Raw genomic sequence first — 20920 nt, 5'->3', positions numbered from 1 at the left:
TAGCCCCCAAATTACAAATTTTAATTCATGATATAGAAACGGCAATAATTAGTTGGGATGTAGAAACGTTTTACTGAGAGATAGGAGACTGGATAAAAGACGATGCAGTCCAAGAACAAGCTAAATTCCTGCACAAATTAGTAGCTTGCATATGCATAGTTTTTATCCTTAAATTTCTTCAGCTATTTCTGAAGCAAGTTCTTGTCTTCTTACAATGTTTTATTTGATATTTTGAAGACTACATTAGATAAAGCAGTGCTGTAGTACTTTGCTGGTAGTTTACAGCCAGCAAAGTACTGTTAAATATGCCTGTTCCAACTTCACGTGCCAAGTTGGCTGTTTGGTTTATTTCCCTTCTATGTCCAATGCCTAAAACAGTAGTAGCAAAGAGTAGGCACTTAATAGTTTGCTGGGGGATGGTGAGGAGCTACTTTTGTATGAACGATATTGGAGATAATTATGGGGTGGTAAAAGACTGTTTGCCATTTCCTTTTTCCCCAGGAGAAATCCCAAGAAGAGATTACACATTCTTTTATCTAATGATGGTAGAAATGACCAACCAGGAAACCTGAAAAATCTCCTCTTTGAGTAGGACCCAACTATTATATCTGATGTCTCTGTGCCTATACCCAGCTCATAGAGTGATAGGGAGAGTGAAATGAGATAGGAGATGTTAACGCTTTCAGAAATTTTCGAAATCTTAGTGCATATTCTAGGTGATAGCATGTTAGGACATTGTAAGTTGGATGCACCAATCAACATTTTTTCCAAGGAAAAAATGCTGAAAATGTGTCAGGGCTAATGACTTTCTATGTCATGGACACTTTTCTAATTGCTTTACAGGTAGCACTATCTGTTTATTCTTCAAAACAGCCCCCAATCTAGGAATTATTTCTATTTTCAGATACGAATATTGAGGTATGGAGAAATTAAGTAATTGGTACAAGGTCTCTAGCTGATAAGTGAAGAAGTTGGAATTTGACTGCAAAGAGTGATTGTATCTCTGTGTAGGTATTAACATAGTCATCATTCAAATCAAAAGTAATATATCAGAAAGACCATACTCTTTGTGGAAAGAATGCAATGAATGTCCACCTGGGCTAGATAGTTTCTTGTGAACTACCGAATTTACTCACCAAACTAACCCTGTGAAGAAAAGAAGAAATTTTTCCCATTTTACAATCAGGAATTTAAGCATAGAGGATTCACCTTGCCTAAGGTCACACAGTCCGTGCTCCACATGTAATTCAATTGATCCTCTGTCTCCAACATCAGTTTTTAAAAATGCTTTAAAATGGTAATTATCAAATCTTTTCTACCAGCCAAAACAGTGCAGTCCTTATTGGCAAGATGAGTAGCTAAAGTGTTTCTCAACTTGCCTCCTCCTCATTAATGGGCATGGAGTTGCGTTTATTTTACTTGTACTTAGAGATCCTTTGATGGAAACCATTCAGGGCCATTTGTATTCAAGCATCTTTATGATCCCTGCTGGGTTTAGAGATAGCTTTTAGTAATTCCTCCAAATCAATTCCTGCTGACCAAGCTCAAGGGTCATCATAAAGTACTTCAGGGATTCTCATCTACTAAATCCTCTGATCAGGAAAACATTCTAACTCTTCTGTGAAAAAGAAAGGTAATTTTGTACCCTGCTGAGGGGTAAGATAGGACTCAATTGTATTTGAGTGGAAAATGCTATTATCATTTGAGGGGTTTGATTATCAAAATAAGGAATGATTCCTAATTCTAAGATTGCCTTCAAAGATTATGGACATTTCAAAACGTTTTTCCAAACCAACAGCACTGAACTCCTTGTCTTCCATTTTTCCCACCCCTCTCATCTCCCTGAATAGCTATTTGTTGTTTACTGTGTGTTTCCTAGGAACTCCATTACGTTACTCAGGTTCACTGAATTCCACATGTTAAAAAAATGCTCATTGTACCTTTGATATGCACTGAAAGAGAGGCATGGGAGCAGAGGAGGTGAAAATGTGGCTGTATTAACAACCAGTTTCCTGCAATTTAGTGCAATGCAGTGTAGTAGATCAGGAGACCTGGGCTGAGGCGCTGATTAGCAAGTGACAGTGACACGCTTAACCCTTTGGGGCTCCGTTTTCTGTTTGTAGGAAAAGGGTGGTCAGGATGACAGCTCTGTGAGAGCAGTAACGTTGAAATTCTTTTTATTTCTTTTCCTCTCGTACCTTGAACTGTGTAGTCAGTGATAGTGGAAGCTATAAATACCTGTTGAATGAATGATTAAATGAATCACTGAGTAGATGATTTTGTTTTGTTTTGTTTTTTTTTGAGACGGAATTTCGCTCTTGTTACCCAGGCTGGAGTGCAATGGCGCGATCTCAGCTCACCGCAAGCTCCGCCTCCTGGGTTCAGGCAATTCTCCTGCCTCAGCCTCCTGAGTAGCTGGGATTACAGGCACGTGCCACCACGCCCAGCTAATTTTTGTATTTTTAGTAGAGACAAGGTTTCACCATGTTGACCAGGTGGTCTCAATCTCTTGACCTCGTGATCCACCCACCTCGGCCTCCCAAAGTGCTGGGATTACAGGCTTGAGCCACCGTGCCCAGCCTTTGAGGAGATGATTAAGAAAAAACTCCCATGTGTGGTCTTCAGGATCCTCTGATTTGTCCTGTATCTTCTTGGTCAGTCTCATTTCTTTTCTGCTACTTTGGGCAGATGACATACTCACAGATCCCAGAAGATGCGACTCTCTGCCTTTGTGTATGCTCTCCCCTTCACCTGCCTGCTCCCCTGACTTTCAAAATCCTTGATTATGCTTCAAAAGTCAATTCCAAGGCCACTTCTTCTGAGATCTTCCTCCAGTCTTCCTAAATGGACTTAAATCATTCTTTCCCCTGTAGACCTGTGGGACTTTGCTTATGGCCCCAATGGAGTACTTATATCTATAGATTGGATTATTAATTTATTCATTTTACAAATATTTATGAACACCCACTGTGTAACAATATGCTATGATTTTACATTACTCATCTCATTTGAATCTCACAGCAATTCAATGATTATTTATTCTTCCATTATACCACTATTTATTGAATGTAAAAGGTTAATAGGCCCTGGTGTAGGTACTTGGTGGGAGAGCAGTAAGAAAGTTAGAAAACATTTCCACCTTCAAGCAGCTCACACCCTAATGGGGAGACACAAACTTGGAAACAAGTACAGAGATAAGTGAACAAGATGCTGTGGATTGAATGTGTTTTCCCAAAACTCATCTGTTGAAATCCTGATCCCCACTGTGATGGAACTGACAAGTAGGGCCTTTGGGAAGTAGATAAGTCATGAAGGTGGAACCCTTCTGATAGGATGGGTGCCCTTGTAAGGAGACATGAGAGTTAGCGCACTCTGAAACACATGACCTGTGTGCTTGGCACTCAGTTGCAACGAGTTCACCTAATGGGCCCAGGCAGCAAGCCTGCTTTTGAGATCTGAGATGTGCCAGCTGACTTGGTTAGTGGTTAGCTGAGTGGAAAGAGGAAGTGCAAAGTTAAGAATATACGCGTCTTACCTTTTGTGAGAAGAGGGATTTGCAAGGGTAAGAGTCCTACACTTCTGTTTCCGAGTTTACATTAACCGTGTCTCTAGTTTAACCACATAAATGAGTCTGGAAATCCCCTTAGCAAGAAGTAAGGTCAAGAAAAAGGTCCTTTGAATCAACTTTTTTCATTTTCACGCCGTATAATAGTAACGTGGCTGTTAAGTATTTTACTTTCAGTATAGCCCGTAGTGCCAAGTGATCATTACGATGGGTGGCAGCTCTGATGAATGAACGCTGGTCCAGTGTAAGGATAAGGGTTAATGTGTAGAGGGAAAAGGTGTCACAACACGACGGCCCCTCCCTGGGAAATACCCATATTTTTTCAAAAGAATGGATGGCTTTTTGAATCCTTGATGACTGATGCGCCTGATTCTCTCAGAGAGTGTCCTGGTTTACATGATACCCCAGCACTTGCTGAGCAGTGTTTCCTGGCTGCTCTTTCTCCTGGCGCCCCACCAGCTGTGTTGATGGGCTTTGTCTTTCAGACTTCAAGTGGTATTTTTTTCTCCCTAAAGTCAGATCTCAGGAGTTTTAATTAGTAATGGAATAATTTGAGTTTTTAATGATAATGATTTTAGCTAAGGGATTTTGGTGACATGGCCTTAATCTTCATACTGTTTGTAATTCCCATTTTCTCTAATTATTGGTTTTAATAATGTAACTAGCTTTTGGCCACCAGGAAGATAATCTATTTATATAACGTCAGTCAAGTACAGGGTAATTTAGCAGTTCTTGGGAGTGTGAATTTCGGCACAGAGGCGTGAAACGGTTAGTTGAATTCTGAGCATGAAACAGTATTTTCTGTCTCAACCACGACACCAAAAACAAACCAAACAAACAAAAAGAGTGCTCACTATGTACCAGGCACTGTGCTTCGTGCAAGAAAATGAAAATAGGAATACTTCAGGTCAGTATTTCTTTTTTTCATTTCAAACTTGTAATTTTCCTAAGGTACAGGAATAATTTCCTAGGCCATTCATTTTAGCTTGGTATAAACAATCTTTAAGATTAGCTTAGCAATATCAAAAGTACAATCTTTAATAAATTTCAGACCCCTGGTGAATTGAATCAGATGCTCTCTTTGAAATCCATTTAAGGAATTTATGAAAACCTGAACTTAGCACAAATCAAGCAGGTTCGTTTATCTTATAAAAAGAATTATTTATAAAAGAAAAGAGGAATTGTTCAATAAAGATGAAAGAGTAGAGAGAGCCAGTCACAGGTTCAGGTATGTGTGGCACCTCCTTAATAAGAGGGCTTGCATCCTGTCTCTCTGCTTCCTCATCTTTTAAAGCTACTGTAGAAATGATGAATGAGATAATTTATGGAAAGCATTTCATATAGTGCCTGGCACAAAATCTGTGCTTCATAAGTGGCAGGCATTACTGCAAAGTAATTAATCACAGAGTTTTTTAGAATACTAAACAACCAGTCACAAAGTTTAAATCTGAACCTAGCTTTTCAGCAACACGTTGTAGGACTTCTGACAGTATTTTCTAGATGTAAATTAAACCTAAATGTTCACTTACCAATGAGTGTGGTCAGACACCATGGAAGCTATTAAAGTTGCATTTAGCAGTTTGCCGTTTTCCGTGCAGACCCTTGATATGTGGCGCCCCTCTCTGTCTGCAAGCACGCACCGATGCTCTCTGGTCCTTGAGTACTGCTCTCATTACCTCCTTTAAATCGACGACCGCTTCTCTTCTCGGCTTCCTAAGCTGGAGTTGCTCTAATCTTTCCTTACTATATCGATCACAAATTCCTAGACTAAGTTCAATCAGAAGAAATCAGAAACTAGCAAGTATAGAGAGTTCCTTTTCTCATAACATAGGAAGAAAGATGAACTTTTAAAATTATCTTAACACCAGCACCAAGATTATATGGATGATTGATTAATGAATCCTACCAGCTTTAAGTTAAAACATTATCATTATACTTTAATGTCAATAATAATAAAAGAAAATGTTATAAAATTAACACTTAAATCAGTGGAAATCTGCGTATCTTATCTATGAATATTTCTTATCAAAATATATTTAATTAAAGACATTTTTACTATAACAGAAAGCTCATGTGGAGGGCTTCTTATAACTCTAAGAATCGTACATTATTACATTTCGGAGGCAAATTCTCTGACTTTGAAATGTGCTCTTTGATACTTGTTAATTATTGATTCTTCAACTTTTGATATCCTTGTATTAAATATTCTTGCCAATAAAATCTGGCCTCCTGCCAAGGCCTTTACCACATTGTGTGTGGAAGAGCAAGTTTGATGGTGAGTCTGTAAACAGAGTATACTTAGAAAGTTTCGTTTGGGCTACAGAGTTTTATTGATTCTAAGAGTTTTTAATTTCTGCTTTATTCTATTCCTGTAGCTATTAGTGTAATATCATTTCCACATATATGGTTGGGTCTACATGCTAGAAATTCAGGTACTGAAGAATCAAAAGCCTTTCTTCAAAAGGAGCTCCCAGGACACAGGCCTCCAAGTTTGGCTTTATTTGGATGTCCCTCAGTGGACCGTGAGCGGAGCAGAGTGTCGTGAACGAACTTAGAATTTATTGAAGGAATGGATGCTGATCATGTGTTTGTTCATTACTGTTTTATGAATCATGACAAATCCCTTTGTGTTTGTTTTGAATGCTTAGAGGCGTTTCTTTTGAAATTCAAAAGCATTAAGCATTTAGAAATTCAAAAGTTCTAAGCATTAGCTCAAGCAAGAGGCACAGATACAATTAGAAGAGAGATTTCTTTACTTTCTGTCTCTGAGAAGCGAATATAAAGCAACAAACAGAAGAAAATTTTTCAGAATGAGAGAAAATACACTGACAAATGTCCTTTAAAACTTTCCCCAAATAAATCATCCTTACTAAGTTAAAGATTGTTTTAATTAAAAGATTTTTAAAAACTCCCAAGTAACTGCATATGTTTTAAGTGCTGGTGAAATGCATCCCTCTAGCCATGAATAGTTTATGGCTCATCTACTCACATACAGCATAATCACCTGGGATAAAAATGAACAGCCACCCTCTGTGAGATCCAGAAACAGGTGGTACAACCGATTATCCCAAATGTTTGAAATATTGGTCTGGGAACAGCTGTCTCCCAAGACATAAAGAACAAGAGTCCCTAGCTCCACTATCAAGGGACAGGAGAGGAATTCCTCTGGACATCCGTTGCTGGTGCTCAGTTGGTGACTGAATCTATGCAGGCTTGCTCTGGCGAAGGAATGAGCGGATTGTTTGTTAGCTTGTATGTATCAACTGCCCTCTCTGCCATGGGCCCAAGATATCCAATGGTAAGGAATCTGAAAAGAAAGTTTCTCTGGAGAAATCCTTTTGGAAAATGGAAATTCCCACTCATACCTTACCCTTCAATAGCAAGGACCGTTGTTGAGATCACATTTATTACCTTTAGTGTTGTTATAACCCCAGCTATGTTTGCTTTCAGCCACATAGAACAATTCGGTGGGTGAGTGGTTCTCAAACTGAGCCTGACAAATGCCTGACTGACCCCGAGTTGATGGTTCATTATGTTTTCATAGCTGCTTTTGAAGATGTTAAAAGTTTGTGTTGTGTTAGGCATGTTTTAGTCGAGCCAAATACGATCATGCTAGAACTTGGTATAGTCCAGTCTTCGAACAATTCTCTTTTAATAATTGCTCCTCTAGGAGCATGAGAAACATATCTAGAAGATGTTTTTATTTCCTACCATGGAATCCGTGGGTGACATTGTTCAATACATGATATTATAATATGACACCATTCAATAAATGATATCATAAATGCTGAATAATTCCTCCTTCATAAGCTAAACAAATCTTCTTGATTTATGCTAATTACAGGTAAATAATTTGTGAACTCCAAAGGCTCATCTGTCATAATAATGTGTAATAGTGGACACACATCCAGTCCATTTTTTCCTTTCCTTTGTTGTAGAGATTTACCATTTTACTAAAACTAGATGTTTACTATGACGTTTTAAAGCATATATACAAAAAGAAGAAAATAATAATGCGTCACTGCCAACCAATACCAATGTTTGTGAATACTTTTTCAGTCCTGCTTCATTCATGTGTCTGTACGTTTTTTTCTAGCAATATTGTAAGATATGAAACGTACTCTTGTATAAGCTTTTGATTTGTGAGTTATTTTATTTTAAGGATGGTCACTATTTATCTGTTATATCTGTTACAAGTGTGTTTACTAGTTTGTCCTGATGGTTTTACTTTTTTTTTTCATCTCTTTTAGATTTATATAATGTTTTGTATATGTAAGGTGTATTGATTTTTATGCTTTCTGACTTTAGCGTTTATGCTTAGAAATATCTCTTTCACACTACACTTACATAATATTCTCTGTGTTTTCATGTAGCAGTTTAAGATTTTATTTGTACGTGTCTCCCCAACTTTCTGGTCTGTAACACTTTTCTCATAGAAACCAAACTGTGCGTCCTAAACTATTTAGAAAGTGAAGATTTGAGAATCATGTCTATGTTTCACGGGTACTCCGAATAGTAAAATGCAGAGAATGTGAGAGTTTTACTTCAAAATGCCAAATGATTAGTTTCACTGCCAAAATATAATTATGAATTATTTTAATGTGAGGAATTAAGCTGAGGATGAATTATTTTTAATGACATAAATTAATTTTACTAATTAAGGCAATGCAGATTAAGATGTCTATGATTATCAAATGATATATAACGTTATTTGGTGGGTTGGAAGGAGCATGTGACTAAGAGATGCCCAATAGCTAATTGGGTCCTAGTCCTAACTGTAGTCATAATTAGTTAGGAGATGCTGGGCTCATTTGGCTCTCTGAGCTTCAGTTTACTCATGTCTCAAGGGAGGTTCTCAACCCCCCAGATGTTCTCTGTAAGATACAGTAAGGTACACACAGCACCACAGTGCTAGATTCCCAGCATGGACTATAGGAACAGAGTCACTATATTTTAGAATATAGTTAGTAAGTTTACTTTAGAAAGGAAGATCCTATGGTTCAGGAGCAGGAGGTAAGGAAGCCAAAAGCTGTGTACTAGCCTCTAGGAGCTAGCAAAGAGTTATATCTCCTTAGAATGGTAAGACATGGCTTATGCACTTACGTAAGTTTTCTATATCAAAGAACACAAATGGGTTCTTTGTAAACTGAACTGTTTCAATATAATTTTAAATGATTATTCACTGTTTGTTGTATTTTAGCATTTTTTAAAGTAGCACTCAGGGTGCTGTTCTATTAAGAGCACCCACAAAGAGGAGTTTGTCTTCTATTAGTCTGGAGGTTGAAAAGCAAGCAGTCTGCTCAGGATAAAGTTAAGAGTATGTAACAAATAGTATGGCATAGGCACCAACCAGTAAGAATGGACACTGGCTCTCAACTACTGGCTTGCGACTAACAAGTAGCAGCTGATCATAATTCTTCTGTGTTGTACACTGGGAGCCAGAGAAGTTGCAATGTATACTAAAAACTCAGTTAGGAGCTTGGAATAACGAACAAATAGTCCAGGCATGGTGGCTCACGCCTGTAATCCCAGAACTTTGGGAGGCCGAGGCGGGTGGATCACGAGGTCAAGAGATCGAGACCATCCTGGTCAACATGGTGAAACTCCGTCTCTACTAAAAATACAAAAATTAGCTGGGCATGGTGGCGTGTGCCTGTAATCCCAGCTACTCAGGAGGCTGAGGCAGGAGAATTGCCTGAACCCAGGAGGCGGAGGTTGCGGTGAGCCAAGATCACGCCATTGCACTCCTGCCTGGGTAACAAGAGCGAAACTCCGTCTCAAAAAAAAAAAAAAATCGTAGCAAAATATTTTTACGACGTGTCTGTGCAAGGAAATGAACTGAAATCACAGAACTTACTATGGACAGATATGAAATCTAAATAACTAACACTACTTCAAAGGGTGTCCTCACTGAACTGTCCACCAGCACTCAGCTAGATGCCTTTTCTGTTCTGTTTATTCCCCTTTGGAAACTGTTCCATCATTTTTTCTCCCCATACACACATTATCCAAGGCAGCTGTGGCACTGTGAAAGGTCATCAGCCACACAGTTTCTACCTAGAAATGAACTTTGGTGGTCTTAGCTTTCCCAGAAAATGGGTACATGACACAGAGCACATCATCTGTCTCTCTAAGAATTGGTTTCCTTATTTTTTTATTGTACTTTAGGTTCTGGGGTACATGTGCAGATCATGCAAGATTGTTGCATAGGTACATTCATGGCAAGGTGGTTTGCTGCTGCCATCCACCCATCACCTATAACTGACATTTCTCCCTGTTAGCCCTCCCACACCCTCCTTCCCACTATCCCTCCCATAGCCCCCCACCAATGGACCCCAGTTTGTGATGCTCCCCTCTTTGTGTCCAAATGTTCTCATTGTTCAACACCGGCCTATGAGTGAGAACATGCAGTGTTTCGTTTTCTGTTCTTGTGTCACTTTGCTGAGAATGATGGTTTCCAGATTCATCCATGTCCCTACGAAGGACACAAACTCATCACTTTTTATGGCTGCATAGTATTCCATGGTGTATATGTGCCACATTTTCTTTGTCCAGTCTATCACTGATGGGCATTTGGGTTGGTTCTAGGTCTTTGCTATTGTAAACAGTGCCACGATGAACATGCGTGTGCATGTGTCTTTATAACAGAACAATTTATAATCCTTTGGGTATATACCCAGTAATGGGATTGCTGGGTCAAATGGAATTTCTATTTCTAGATCCTTGAAGAATTGCCGCACTGTCTTCCACAGTGGTTGAACTAATTTATGCTCCCACCAACCGCGTAAAAGTGATCCCACTTCTCCACATCCTCTCCAGCATCTGTTTTCTCCAGATTTTTTAATGATTGCCATTCTAACTGGCATGAGATGGTATCTCTCAATGTAGTTTTGATTTGCATTTCTCTGATGACCAGTGATGGTGAGCATTTTTTCATATGTTTGTTGGCCTCATGTATGTCTTTTTTTGAAAAGTGTCTTTTACTATCCTTCTCCCACTTTTGTATGGGTTTGTTTGTTTTTTTCTTGTAAATCTGTTTTAGTTCTTTGTAGATTCTGGATATTAGCCCTTTGTCAGATGGGTAGATTGCAAATATTTTTTTCCCATTATGTTGGTTGCTGGTTCACTCTAATGATTGTTTCTTTTGCTGTACAGAAGCTCTGAAGTTTAATTAGATCCCATTTGTGTATTTTGGCTTTTGTTGCCAGTGCTTTTGGTGTTTTTGTCATGAAGTCCTTGCCAATGCCTATGTCCTGAATGGTTTTGACTAGGTTTTCTTCTAGGGTTTTCATGGTGTTAGGTCATATGTTTAAGTCCTTAATTCATCTGGAGTTAATTTTAGTGTAAGGTGTCAGGAAGGGGTCCAGTTTCTGCTTTCTGCACATGGCTAGCCAATTTTCCCATCACCATTTATTAAACAGGGGATCCTTTCCCCATTGCTTGTTTTTGTCAGGTTTGTCAAAGATCAGATGGTTGTAGATGTATGGTTTTGCTCCAGAGGCCTCTGTTCTGTTCCATTGGTCTATGTCTTTGTTTTGATACCAGTACCATGCTGTTTTGATTACTGTTACCTTGTAGTATAGCTTGAAGTCTGACAGCGTGATGCTACCAGCTTTGTTCTTTTTGCTTAGGATTGTCTTGGCTATACAGGCTGTTTTGGTTCCATATGAAGTTGAAAGTTTTCTCCAGTTCTGTGAAGAAGGTCATTGGTGGTTTGATAGGGATAGCATTAACTCTGTAAATTAGTTTGGGTAGTATGATCATTCTCACAATATCGATTCTTCCTAACCATGAGCATGGAATATTTTTCCATCTGATTGCATCTTCTCTTACTACCCTTGAGCAGTGGTTTGCAGTTCTCCTTGAAATGGTCATTTGCCTCCTTTGTTAGTTGTATTCCTAGGTATTTTATTCTTCTTGGAGCAATTGTGAATAGGAGTTTGCTCTTGATTTGGCTCTTTGTTTGTCTGTTATTGGTGTATAGGAATGCTTGTAATTTCTGCACATTGATTTTGTTTTCTGAGACTTTGCTGAAGTTGTTTATCAGCTTAAGGAGATTTTGGGCTGAGACAATCGGGTCTTTTAAATATAAAATCATGTCATCTGCAAATAGAGACAATTTGACTTCCTCTTTTCCTAATTGAATACACTTTATTTCTTTTTCTTGCCTGATTGCTCTGGCTAAAACTTCCAATACTATATTGAATAAGAGTGGAGAGAGAGGGCATCCTTGTCTAGTGCCAGATTTCAAAGGGAATGCTTCCAGTTTTTGCCCATTCAGTATGATATGGGAAGTGGGTTTGTCATAAATAGCTTTTATTATTTTGTGATAGGTTCCATTGATACCTAATTTATTGCAAGTTTTAGCATAAAGGGCTGTTGAATTTTGTTGAAGGCCTTCTCTGCATCTATTGAGATAATCATGTAGTTTTTGTCTTTGGTTCTATTTATGTGATGGATTATGTTTATGGTCTTGCATATGTTGAACCAGCCTTGCATCCTTGGGATGAAGCCTACTTGATCATGATGGATAAGCTTTGTGATGTGCTACTGCAGTCGGTTTGCCAGTATTTTATTGAAGATTTTTGCATATGTTCATCAAGGAGACTGGCCTGAAGTTTTCTTTTTTTGTTGAGTCTCTGCCAGGTTTTGGTATCAGGATGATGTTGGTCTCATAAAATGAGTTGGTCTCATAAAATACTCTTTTTGTATTGTTTGGAAATGTTTCAAAATGATTGTTACCAGCTCCTCTTTGTACGTCTGGTAGAATTCAGCTGTGAACCCACATGGACCTGGACTTTTTTTGGTTGGTAGGCTGTTAATTGCTGCCTCAACTTCAGCCCTTGTTATTGGCCTATTCAGGGTTTCAACTTCTTCCTAGTTTAGTTTTGGTAGGGTGTAAGCGTCCATGAATGTATCCATTTCTTCCAGGTTTACTGGTTTATGTGCATAGAGTTGTTTGTAGTAATCTCTGATGGTAGTTTGTATTTCTGTGGGATTGGTGGTGATATCCCCTTTATCCTTTTTTATTGCATCTATTTGATTCTTCTCTCTTTTCTTTTTTATTAATCTGGCTAGTGGTCTGTCTATTTTATTGATCTTTTCTAAAAACCAGCTCCTGGATTTATTGATTTTTTGAAGAGTTTTTTTGTGTCTCTGTCTCATTCATTTCTTCTCTGATCTTAGTTATTTCTTGTCTTCTGCTAGCTTTTGAGAATTTTTTGACCTTGCTCCACTAGCTCTTTCAATTTTGACAATAGGGTGTCAATTTTAGATCTTTCCTCGTTTCTCATGTGGGTATGTATTGCTATAAATTTCCCTCTAGACACTGCTTTAAATGTGTCCCAGAGATTCTGGTACATTGTGTCTTCATTCTCCTTGGTTTTGAAAAACATCTTTATTTCTGCCTTCATTTCATTGTTTATCCAGTCAACATTCAGGAGCCAGTTGTTCCGTTTCCATGAAGTTGTGTGATTTTGAGTTAGTTTCTTAATCCTGAGATCTAATTTGATTGCACTGTGGTCTGAGAGACTGTTTGTTATGATTTCTGTTTTTTTGCATGTGCTAAGGAGTGATTTACTTCCAATTATGTGGTCAATTTTAGAGTTAAGTGTGATGTCGTACTGAGAAGAATGTATATTCTGTGACTGTGGGGTGGAGAGTTCTGTAGATGTCTATTAGGTCTGCTTGTTCCAGTTCTGCATTCAAGTCCTGTATATCCTTGCTGATTTTCTATCTTGTTGATCTGTCTAATGTTAACAGTGGAGTGTTAAACTCTCCCACTGTTACTGTGCGGGAGTCTAAGTCTCTTTGTAGGTCATTTAGAACTTGCTTTTTGTATCTGGGCATTCCTGTATTGTGTGCATATGTATTTAGAATAGTTAGCTCTTCTTGTTGTATTGATTCTTTCACCATTATGTAGTGTCCTTCTTTGTCTCTTCTGATCTTTGTTGGTTTAAAGTCGATTTTATCCAAGAATAAAATTGCAACACCTGCTATTTTTTGCTCTTAATTTGCTTGGTAGATCTTCTTCCATCCCTTTATTTTGAGTGTAGTGTGTCGTTGCAGGTGAGATGGGTCTCCTGAATATAGCACATTGATGGGTTTTGACTTTTTACCCAGTTTGGCAGTCTGTGTCTTTTGATTGTGGCATTTTGGCCATTTATGTTTAATGTTGATATTGTTATGTGTGAATTGATCTCACCATTTTGTTACGGGTTATTTGTTTTGCCCATTGATCGATGGTTTCCTCATTGTGTGGTTGGTCTTTACCATTTGGTTCATTTTTGCAGTGGCTGATACTGGACGTTTTTTTCTGTGGTAAGTGCTCCCTTCAGGAGCTCTCATACGGCAGGTCTGGTGGTGATAAAATATCTCAGTAATTGCTTGTTCATAAATAATTTTATTTCCCTTTCATTTATGAAGCTTAGTTTGGCTGGATATGAGATTCTGGGTTGAAAGTTCTTTTCTTTAAGGATGTTGAATATCGGTCCCCACTCTCTTCTGGCTTGTAGGGTTTCTGCCAAGAGTTCCACTGTCAGTCTGATGGGCTTTCCCTTGTGGGTGAACCAAACTCTATCTCTGGCTGCCCTTAGCATTTTTTCCTTCATTTCAACCCTGATGAATCTAACGATTATGTGCCTGGGGATTGCTCTTCTTGAGGAGTATCTCTGTGGTGTTCTTTGTATTTCTAGTATTTGAATGTTGACCTGCTTTGCTAGGTTGGGGAAGTTCTCCTGGATAATATTCTGAAGAGTGTTTTCCAGCTTGGATTCATTTTCCCTGTCCTCTTCAGGTACATCGATCAAGCGTAGATTAGGTCTTTTCACATAATCTCATATTTCTTGGAGGCTTTGTTCATTTTTGTTCACTTTTTTCTGTTTTCTTGCCTTCTCTTTTAATTTCATTAAGTCGATCTTTGATCTCTGACATCCCTTCTTCTGCCTAATCTATTAGGCTATTGAAACTTGTATATGCTTCATGAAGTTCTTGTGCGTGTTGTTCAGCTCCATCGAGTCGTTTGTGTTCTTCTGTAGGCTGGTTATTCTAGTTAGTATTTCATGTAATCATTTTTCAATGTTCTTAGTTTCTTTGCATTGGGTTAAAACATGTTCTTTTAGCTCAGAGAAGTTTGTTATTACTCATCTTCTGAAGCCTGCTTCTGTCAGCTCATTAAAATCATTTTCTGACCTGTTTTGTTGCCATGCTGGTGAATCGTTGTGATTTCTCTGGGGAGGAGAGGCATTCTGGACTTTGATGTTTTCAACCTTTTTGCGCTGGCTTCTTCCCATCTTCTCTGAGTGGACGTCCTTTCTGTTAAGTTGGCGTTATTTCTCCTGTATGAGGCTTTTTTTATTTAACACAGGTGTCAGTGTGCCGCTTGAGACAGTCTGTCCATTGTCTGCCTGTGGAGATGCTGCTGGGCTGCCTCAGTCTCAGTCCAGGCTGCTGTTTATTCTTCACCTGGTTTCCATACTGCTGGGGTTAGCCCTGCCTTCCCAATGGCAGGCTCTTTCCCTCTGCCGATCCCTTTGTTCCTGGGGTGGAGGATGTGTTAACTGTGAAACTCTCCCGGGAGAGGGCCTCTGGTTGCTGTATCTTGTAGGGGAGGGGCCTGTCTGGTCGTATCCCCCTCCCCTCTTTCAACTCTCCCTTTGTGGGACGGTCAGTTCCTTTTCACAAGGTTTCTCGGTATTAGTCCAAATCTCTGCCCTGGTCTGTGCTAACAAGGCACCAGTCTGGCCAGGGCTGCCGGCCTGGGCTGTTGTCCGGGTCAGTGACTCCGGGTGGTTCTCAGCAAGGCAGTGTTTCGCTGGTCTGTGTGCTGCTGGAGTCTTGGAGTAAATTGCTGTATCTGATTCAGAGAACAGAGGAGGTGATGCCCCCCCCCCACCATCCTCCGTGCCTAATACACTTTCCAGGTGGGGCAGTGCCCCGCCTTGCCTCGGTTGGATGCCTTTGGGCTGATTTCACTGCCTTTTGGGGGGTTAATCCTGCTGTTCAACCAGTCCCTTTAAAACAAAACCAGCACCTCGCTCAGAGACACGTGTATTGGTCTGGTTCTGTATCACTCAGTGGTAGCTGCATTCCAGAGAAGCTTCCGTTCAGCCATCTTCCCCTGAATCTCTCCTTATTTATTTATTTTTTATTTATTTATGTTTTTTTATTCTTTTTCCTTTCCTTTTCTTTTTTTTTTATTTGAGATGGAGTTTCATTCTTGTTGCCCAGGCTGGAGTGCAATGGTGCAATCTTGGCTCATTGCAACCTCTGCCTCCAGGTTCAAGCAATTCTCCTGCCTCAGACTCTCGAGTAGCTGGGACTACAGGCATGTACCACCATGCCCAGCTAATTTTGTGTGTGTGTGTTATTAGTAGAGACGGGTTTTCACCATGTTGGCCAGGCTGGTATTGAACTCCTGACCTCAGGTGGTCCACCTGCCTCAGCCTCCCAGAGTGATGGGATTATAGGCATGAGCCACTGCTTCTGGCCAGTTTCCTTATTGTTTAAATAAGTAGATTAGACTAGATAATCCTAAAACTGTTTCCAGTTCCAAGATTTTAACACTGTCCCTCTTCTGATTTTAACATGGTCAACATAACCCTTTACATGGTTGAATTACATTTTTGTGTTGATACTTCCCAAATCTGTATCTCAAGGTTACAACTCTCTTACGTGGTCCATTCTCATGCAGCAGACTTCCCCCTGAACAGCTCCATCTGTATATAGTGTATGCACATCACACATACTATGCACAACATGACTCGTATTTTCCCTAGCAAGTTGTTTCCTTTTCTGCACACTTTCCTCGCGTTGTCTAAGCATTGCTCTCCCTTTGAGTCTTCCACCCCACCTTTTCTGCAAGAACCATCTATTTATCTTCCAGGACCCTGCTAACAAATCAGCTTCCTGTGTGAAATTTTTCCAAGCCCACTCTCTCCCCTAGTACTGTCATCGACTACCTTCCATGGCATGCAAAGTAGGCTGGTATCGGAGCACCCACATGAATGTTCTCACCTGCTTATTTATGAGTTTACATTTTGAATTCCTTGAGGGTATGGAAAGGTTTTATTTCTTCATGATCCTACCCACGGCTGAGGAAGTATTGACAGCAGGTGATTAACAAATATTGAATGAATAAGTAAAAATGAAAATTCTGTGGTCTGAGGATTTCTCGTGGCATTACGTTACCTGGCATATGTCCTCCACCAACAGTCTCATCAAGGTGTGAAGAAACCACTGGCTCTCTGGCTTCTTGCCCAGTCTTATCTGCTCACCAATGTATGAAGCCTTATATAAATGCCAGCCTTCATTTGATTATACACATCTTCCCGCTGTGGGAAGTCAGTGTCCTTTTTGTGTCTATTTGGTTTTGCAGAGTGCAGATACCACATTTCCTGTTTCCTTCTTCTCTTCCTAGGGTCAGGATTAGAATAACAAGGCTGGGTTCAGTGGCTCACACCTGTCATCCCAGCACTTTGGGCGGCCAAGGCGGGTAGATCACCTGAGGTCAGGAGTTCAAGACCAGCCTGGCCAACATGCTGAAACCCCATCTCTACTAAAAATACAAAAATTAGTTGAGTGTGGTGGTAGACACCTATATTCCCAGCTACTTAGGAGGCTGAGGCAGGAGAATTGCTTGAACCTGGGAGGCCGAGGTTGCAGTGAGCTGAGATTATGCCACTGCATACCAGCCTGGGTGACAGAGTGAGACTCGGTCTCAAAATTTCATTTTTTTTAATTTTATGACTTTTTTTACTTTAAGTTCTGGGATCCAGGGTGGTTTGCTGCACCTATTATCCTCTCATCTAGTCAGCTTCTAATACTTTTTCATTCTTTTAATCCTACGTTTGACTCAGTTCTCTCTTGGTAATCAGCTGAACACAGGAAATTTAAACTTCTTAAACACAGGAAATTTGTACATAAACCAGCCTCATCATAAGCAATTAACAAATGCACTTTCAGCTCCTCCAAATGCTAATGAAATTTACACCTGATACTAAGCTCTCATTCAGTAGGTATACTTGGGTAAATAAGTTGTCAGACTTGAGTGGCTATTTCTCCGCATCCTCTCAAAACACTTCCCACTCCCTGGTAAGGCTGGAAGAAATTTTCCAAAGTGATTTATTTTAGCAAGGTCAGGAAGCCATCTGTGAATTGTAAAAATGACAAAATTCGTTTTCTGTCCCTTCATGTTTTTTGCACTTCCTGGTGCTGTGGTAATTAACATAGAAGACTCGTACAAATGGGAGACGAGTTTGTCTTCAAAGAGAAGTTTCTTTCTGTGTGATCCACTGCATCATACATCCACTCAGGCTTATCTGCCTCTGACCTTCCTTCCCCAAATGGGTAGTACTTAGTCACTCCCAGTCATTTTCTTCCACTGCCATCCTTCCCTATATTCGTTGATAGGGTCAGGAACAGCCCCTTGAAAGTTAGTTTGTCTTCGAAAAGATCACCAATATTTTGGACCAGGTCGGAAGGCAAGATAGAACATAATGCCTAACCTAGTTTAAGCCAGTTATGCATCACTAATGATGATAGTTATTTTTTATCAAGCACTCTATTCAGTGCCATTGGTAATTACATAATTAGTGCATTCAGTTCTCAAAATAGCTCTGTAATGTAAGGATTCCATACTAGCCATTTGCAGATGAGGAAAACAAGAAATGGAGGGGCTGTCAGTTGTCTCCAGTCACATAACCAGTAGGTGGCCAAGTTCAAATTTGCATTCCTGCCTGTACCTTTTCCATTTCACCAGTACTTACAAGAAAATGTTTATATCTTGAATGAGAAGGGTTCTTGATATGTGCTTAAGACAAATGGTGACCTGTGCAGCAGGAATGTAGCCCTATTTCTGTTGTCCCTTAGTTGGAAAGAGACTCAGAAGGCTGAGATTTTGAAACCGTGCATGTAATGAATTGAACAGAGGTTTGACTGACTCGCATAAGATGTTTCTTTGCCTTGCAGGAAGATTTCCAACCCGCAGCAGCTTCAGAGACCAACTGGGAATCAGTCACAAGCTCTATTTCAGTAAGTAATTTATGACTCCGTTGCCAGCAAAAGAAACTGATGGGATAGCTAAGATCAATCCCAGAAGAACTTCACCTGTGTCACAGACCTGTGGTTTGACCAAAGCCGGATCTCAAACAGGACGTGTTTCTCCATTTCACTCAGGTTACAATGGATTATGTCAGACACCCTTTTCCTGTCTGTCAGAAAGGTTTCCAGGAACTGCCAGTATACTGTGGTAGGAACTCAGGCTGGGCAATCACTGAAATGTTTTTCAGTTTCAGAGCAGAGCTTTCCAATTAAAGGTCTGTCCAAACATATCAAACGTATCAAATTAGTTCATGGCCCACACTCAAGTGCGGAATTTCAAAATAGCTTTCGAATATTCCTGGGGAAGATGTTAACCTTTGCATTTTCAAGGGTCTTTTCAGACTTGAAAATCCCAGTGTTTACAGTAAGATAACTTAAGTGCAAATTAGGCATGTATTCCATTTTACTTCGATAGAAAACGTAACTCACCGTGAAGCTGTAAAATGGTTCATGCTCCAATTTTTTTCTAAATTTAGTCATTTCTCAGTATTCTGTCCCTTATCTGTTTTGTACAGAAAGAGCAGACCTTGTTTTCACCAATCCTATGTGTAGCACATATGTAGCAATAAAATACAAGACAATAAATGCAATTGTTTCCTAAAAGGTCAAGAGCATAGAGAAAGCTTGCCCATGGTTCTAAGTAGGTCCATGTGGCTGAGTCAGAGTTAATTTCTTTTTCTAAAATTAATATGTTATCTTTTACTCTCTAGGGGATTTTTTAAAAAAACTCTTTCATATGGCAAAATTCCCTCCACTATGAATTATGTGACTATTTAATTCACCTGGTATGGCTTCTGGACTAGAACCTCATCTGATCAAAAGATCAGAGCGATCTCTGAGGGTGATTTAGGTGTTTTGTGTGCTTTCTACAGTCCAGGATACATGCTCTGAACCTAGCTTGGTGTAGACAATCATTACCAATTAGGTGAAAGTCAACATAAGGCAGACAAAGCTGAGGAGCTGCTCAGGCTAGGCAGGAGGGTCACAGTAGAGGCTGATAACTCAAGGTAGACTTATGCAACCATGACTGAGGGTCAAGGGATGCTCCGGCTTCTCAGGCACCTTCGACCTGATAGCTCAGGGTTGTCTAATGATGCTTGCCCCAAGCACAGAATTACAAGCCTTCAAGGACCCTTAACTAATTAAGGATAACCCAGGTCCTTTAAAAGAGAGGAACTGTCCCATCCTTCGGAGTACGTGGGGAGGTTCCCTGGGTCCAGTCACTGCAAACACTTCTGGTTTGAGTTTCAAGTCTAGGTGCTGCTTAACTCTCTTGTAAGGCCAGAGCAAGCGCGTTTCTTTACGCGGAACTCCATTGTTCAGGAACTTTCTGGAACAGGAGCAAGGGTCAGTGGACCTACCATTAACATTTGTTTAAACCGGACCTTGTTTTTGTTGAAAGGGGTTTTCCGTATTCAGAGCTTTTTCTTTACATGTTGTTGTCATTTTAAAGTAATGCGGTTAACTTCAGAATTGATTTTTATAAATACAGGACAAAAGCTGAATGAAATCATATTTACTGTGCAGCTGAAGGAGACACATTCGATTAGTTCTTTTCTGTACAAATAGTTTTAAAATATTTACCTCAGAAACCAGAATGTCCTCATGGGCGTATTAGGTCACCTCATCCCTCATAAATATTTCCTCAGCCATCATTGTTGTTTCTGGAAACTTCCGGGAAGCAAAACTTGACAACCGCAGTAAGGCTCATACACAAGGACACGTTTACATTTTACCTATGACTTGGATTTACTCTTCAGCCTCATATTGGAAGAGATTAAATTTCCCCCTCCCGTCTCAGGGACTGAGAGTTCTCCACAGCTTTCTCTGAGAGAGATACCTGCCTACACACTACATTCTAGGCACTGGCAGGAGCCACCCCGGAAAACTCCATGCAGCCACTTTCCCCAGAGCTGTCGCAAGAAGCTGTCACTTGCATGGGAATGGCTTTATGGGTGTCCCTGTTTTTATTTCAAAAAAGAGGGAAGCATTTTAACTTCACAGACTTTTTATGTGCTGCCATGCCTCTAATCTGCTCAGCGCATTTTGAGTTTTTCAGTTCTTAGACCCACGCTATTGTGACACAAGGCTAGTTGTAAACCATCTGGTGCAATGATGTTGAGCCAGATAGACTGTAGATCATCCAGGCAATGCAAGTTGATGGGGATTTGGAATTACAGTACTGAATTGTAAGTATTCCACCCCTAGCATGTGACCCCAAGAGAGATGTGAAAGACAGAAATGATGTGCTTCAGT

The 20920-nt window shown here is 39.9% G+C and overlaps 1 protein-coding gene across 3 annotated transcripts in view; it reads left to right on the top strand.

The window, feature by feature from the left end:
- Window positions 1-20920, top strand: part of PDGFD (platelet derived growth factor D) — a 244740-nt gene that overhangs the window by 189131 nt on the left and 34689 nt on the right. For all 3 annotated transcript variants that reach the window (XR_013522796.1, XM_002754357.7, XM_002754356.7), the window contains exon 4: window positions 18533-18595. Coding sequence is in view for 2 of the 3 variants with exons in the window: in XM_002754357.7 (XP_002754403.4) it covers window positions 18533-18595 (63 nt within the window). In the remaining variant the exon portion in view is untranslated. The remainder of the gene's footprint in view (window positions 1-18532; window positions 18596-20920) is intronic.

Source organism: Callithrix jacchus, chromosome 10, assembly GCF_049354715.1.
Source record: "Callithrix jacchus isolate 240 chromosome 10, calJac240_pri, whole genome shotgun sequence".
Classification (NCBI taxonomy): domain Eukaryota; kingdom Metazoa; phylum Chordata; class Mammalia; order Primates; family Cebidae; genus Callithrix; species Callithrix jacchus.
The sequence above is the reverse complement of the archived record's forward strand: the minus strand, read 5'-3'. Positions and strand labels throughout refer to the sequence as shown.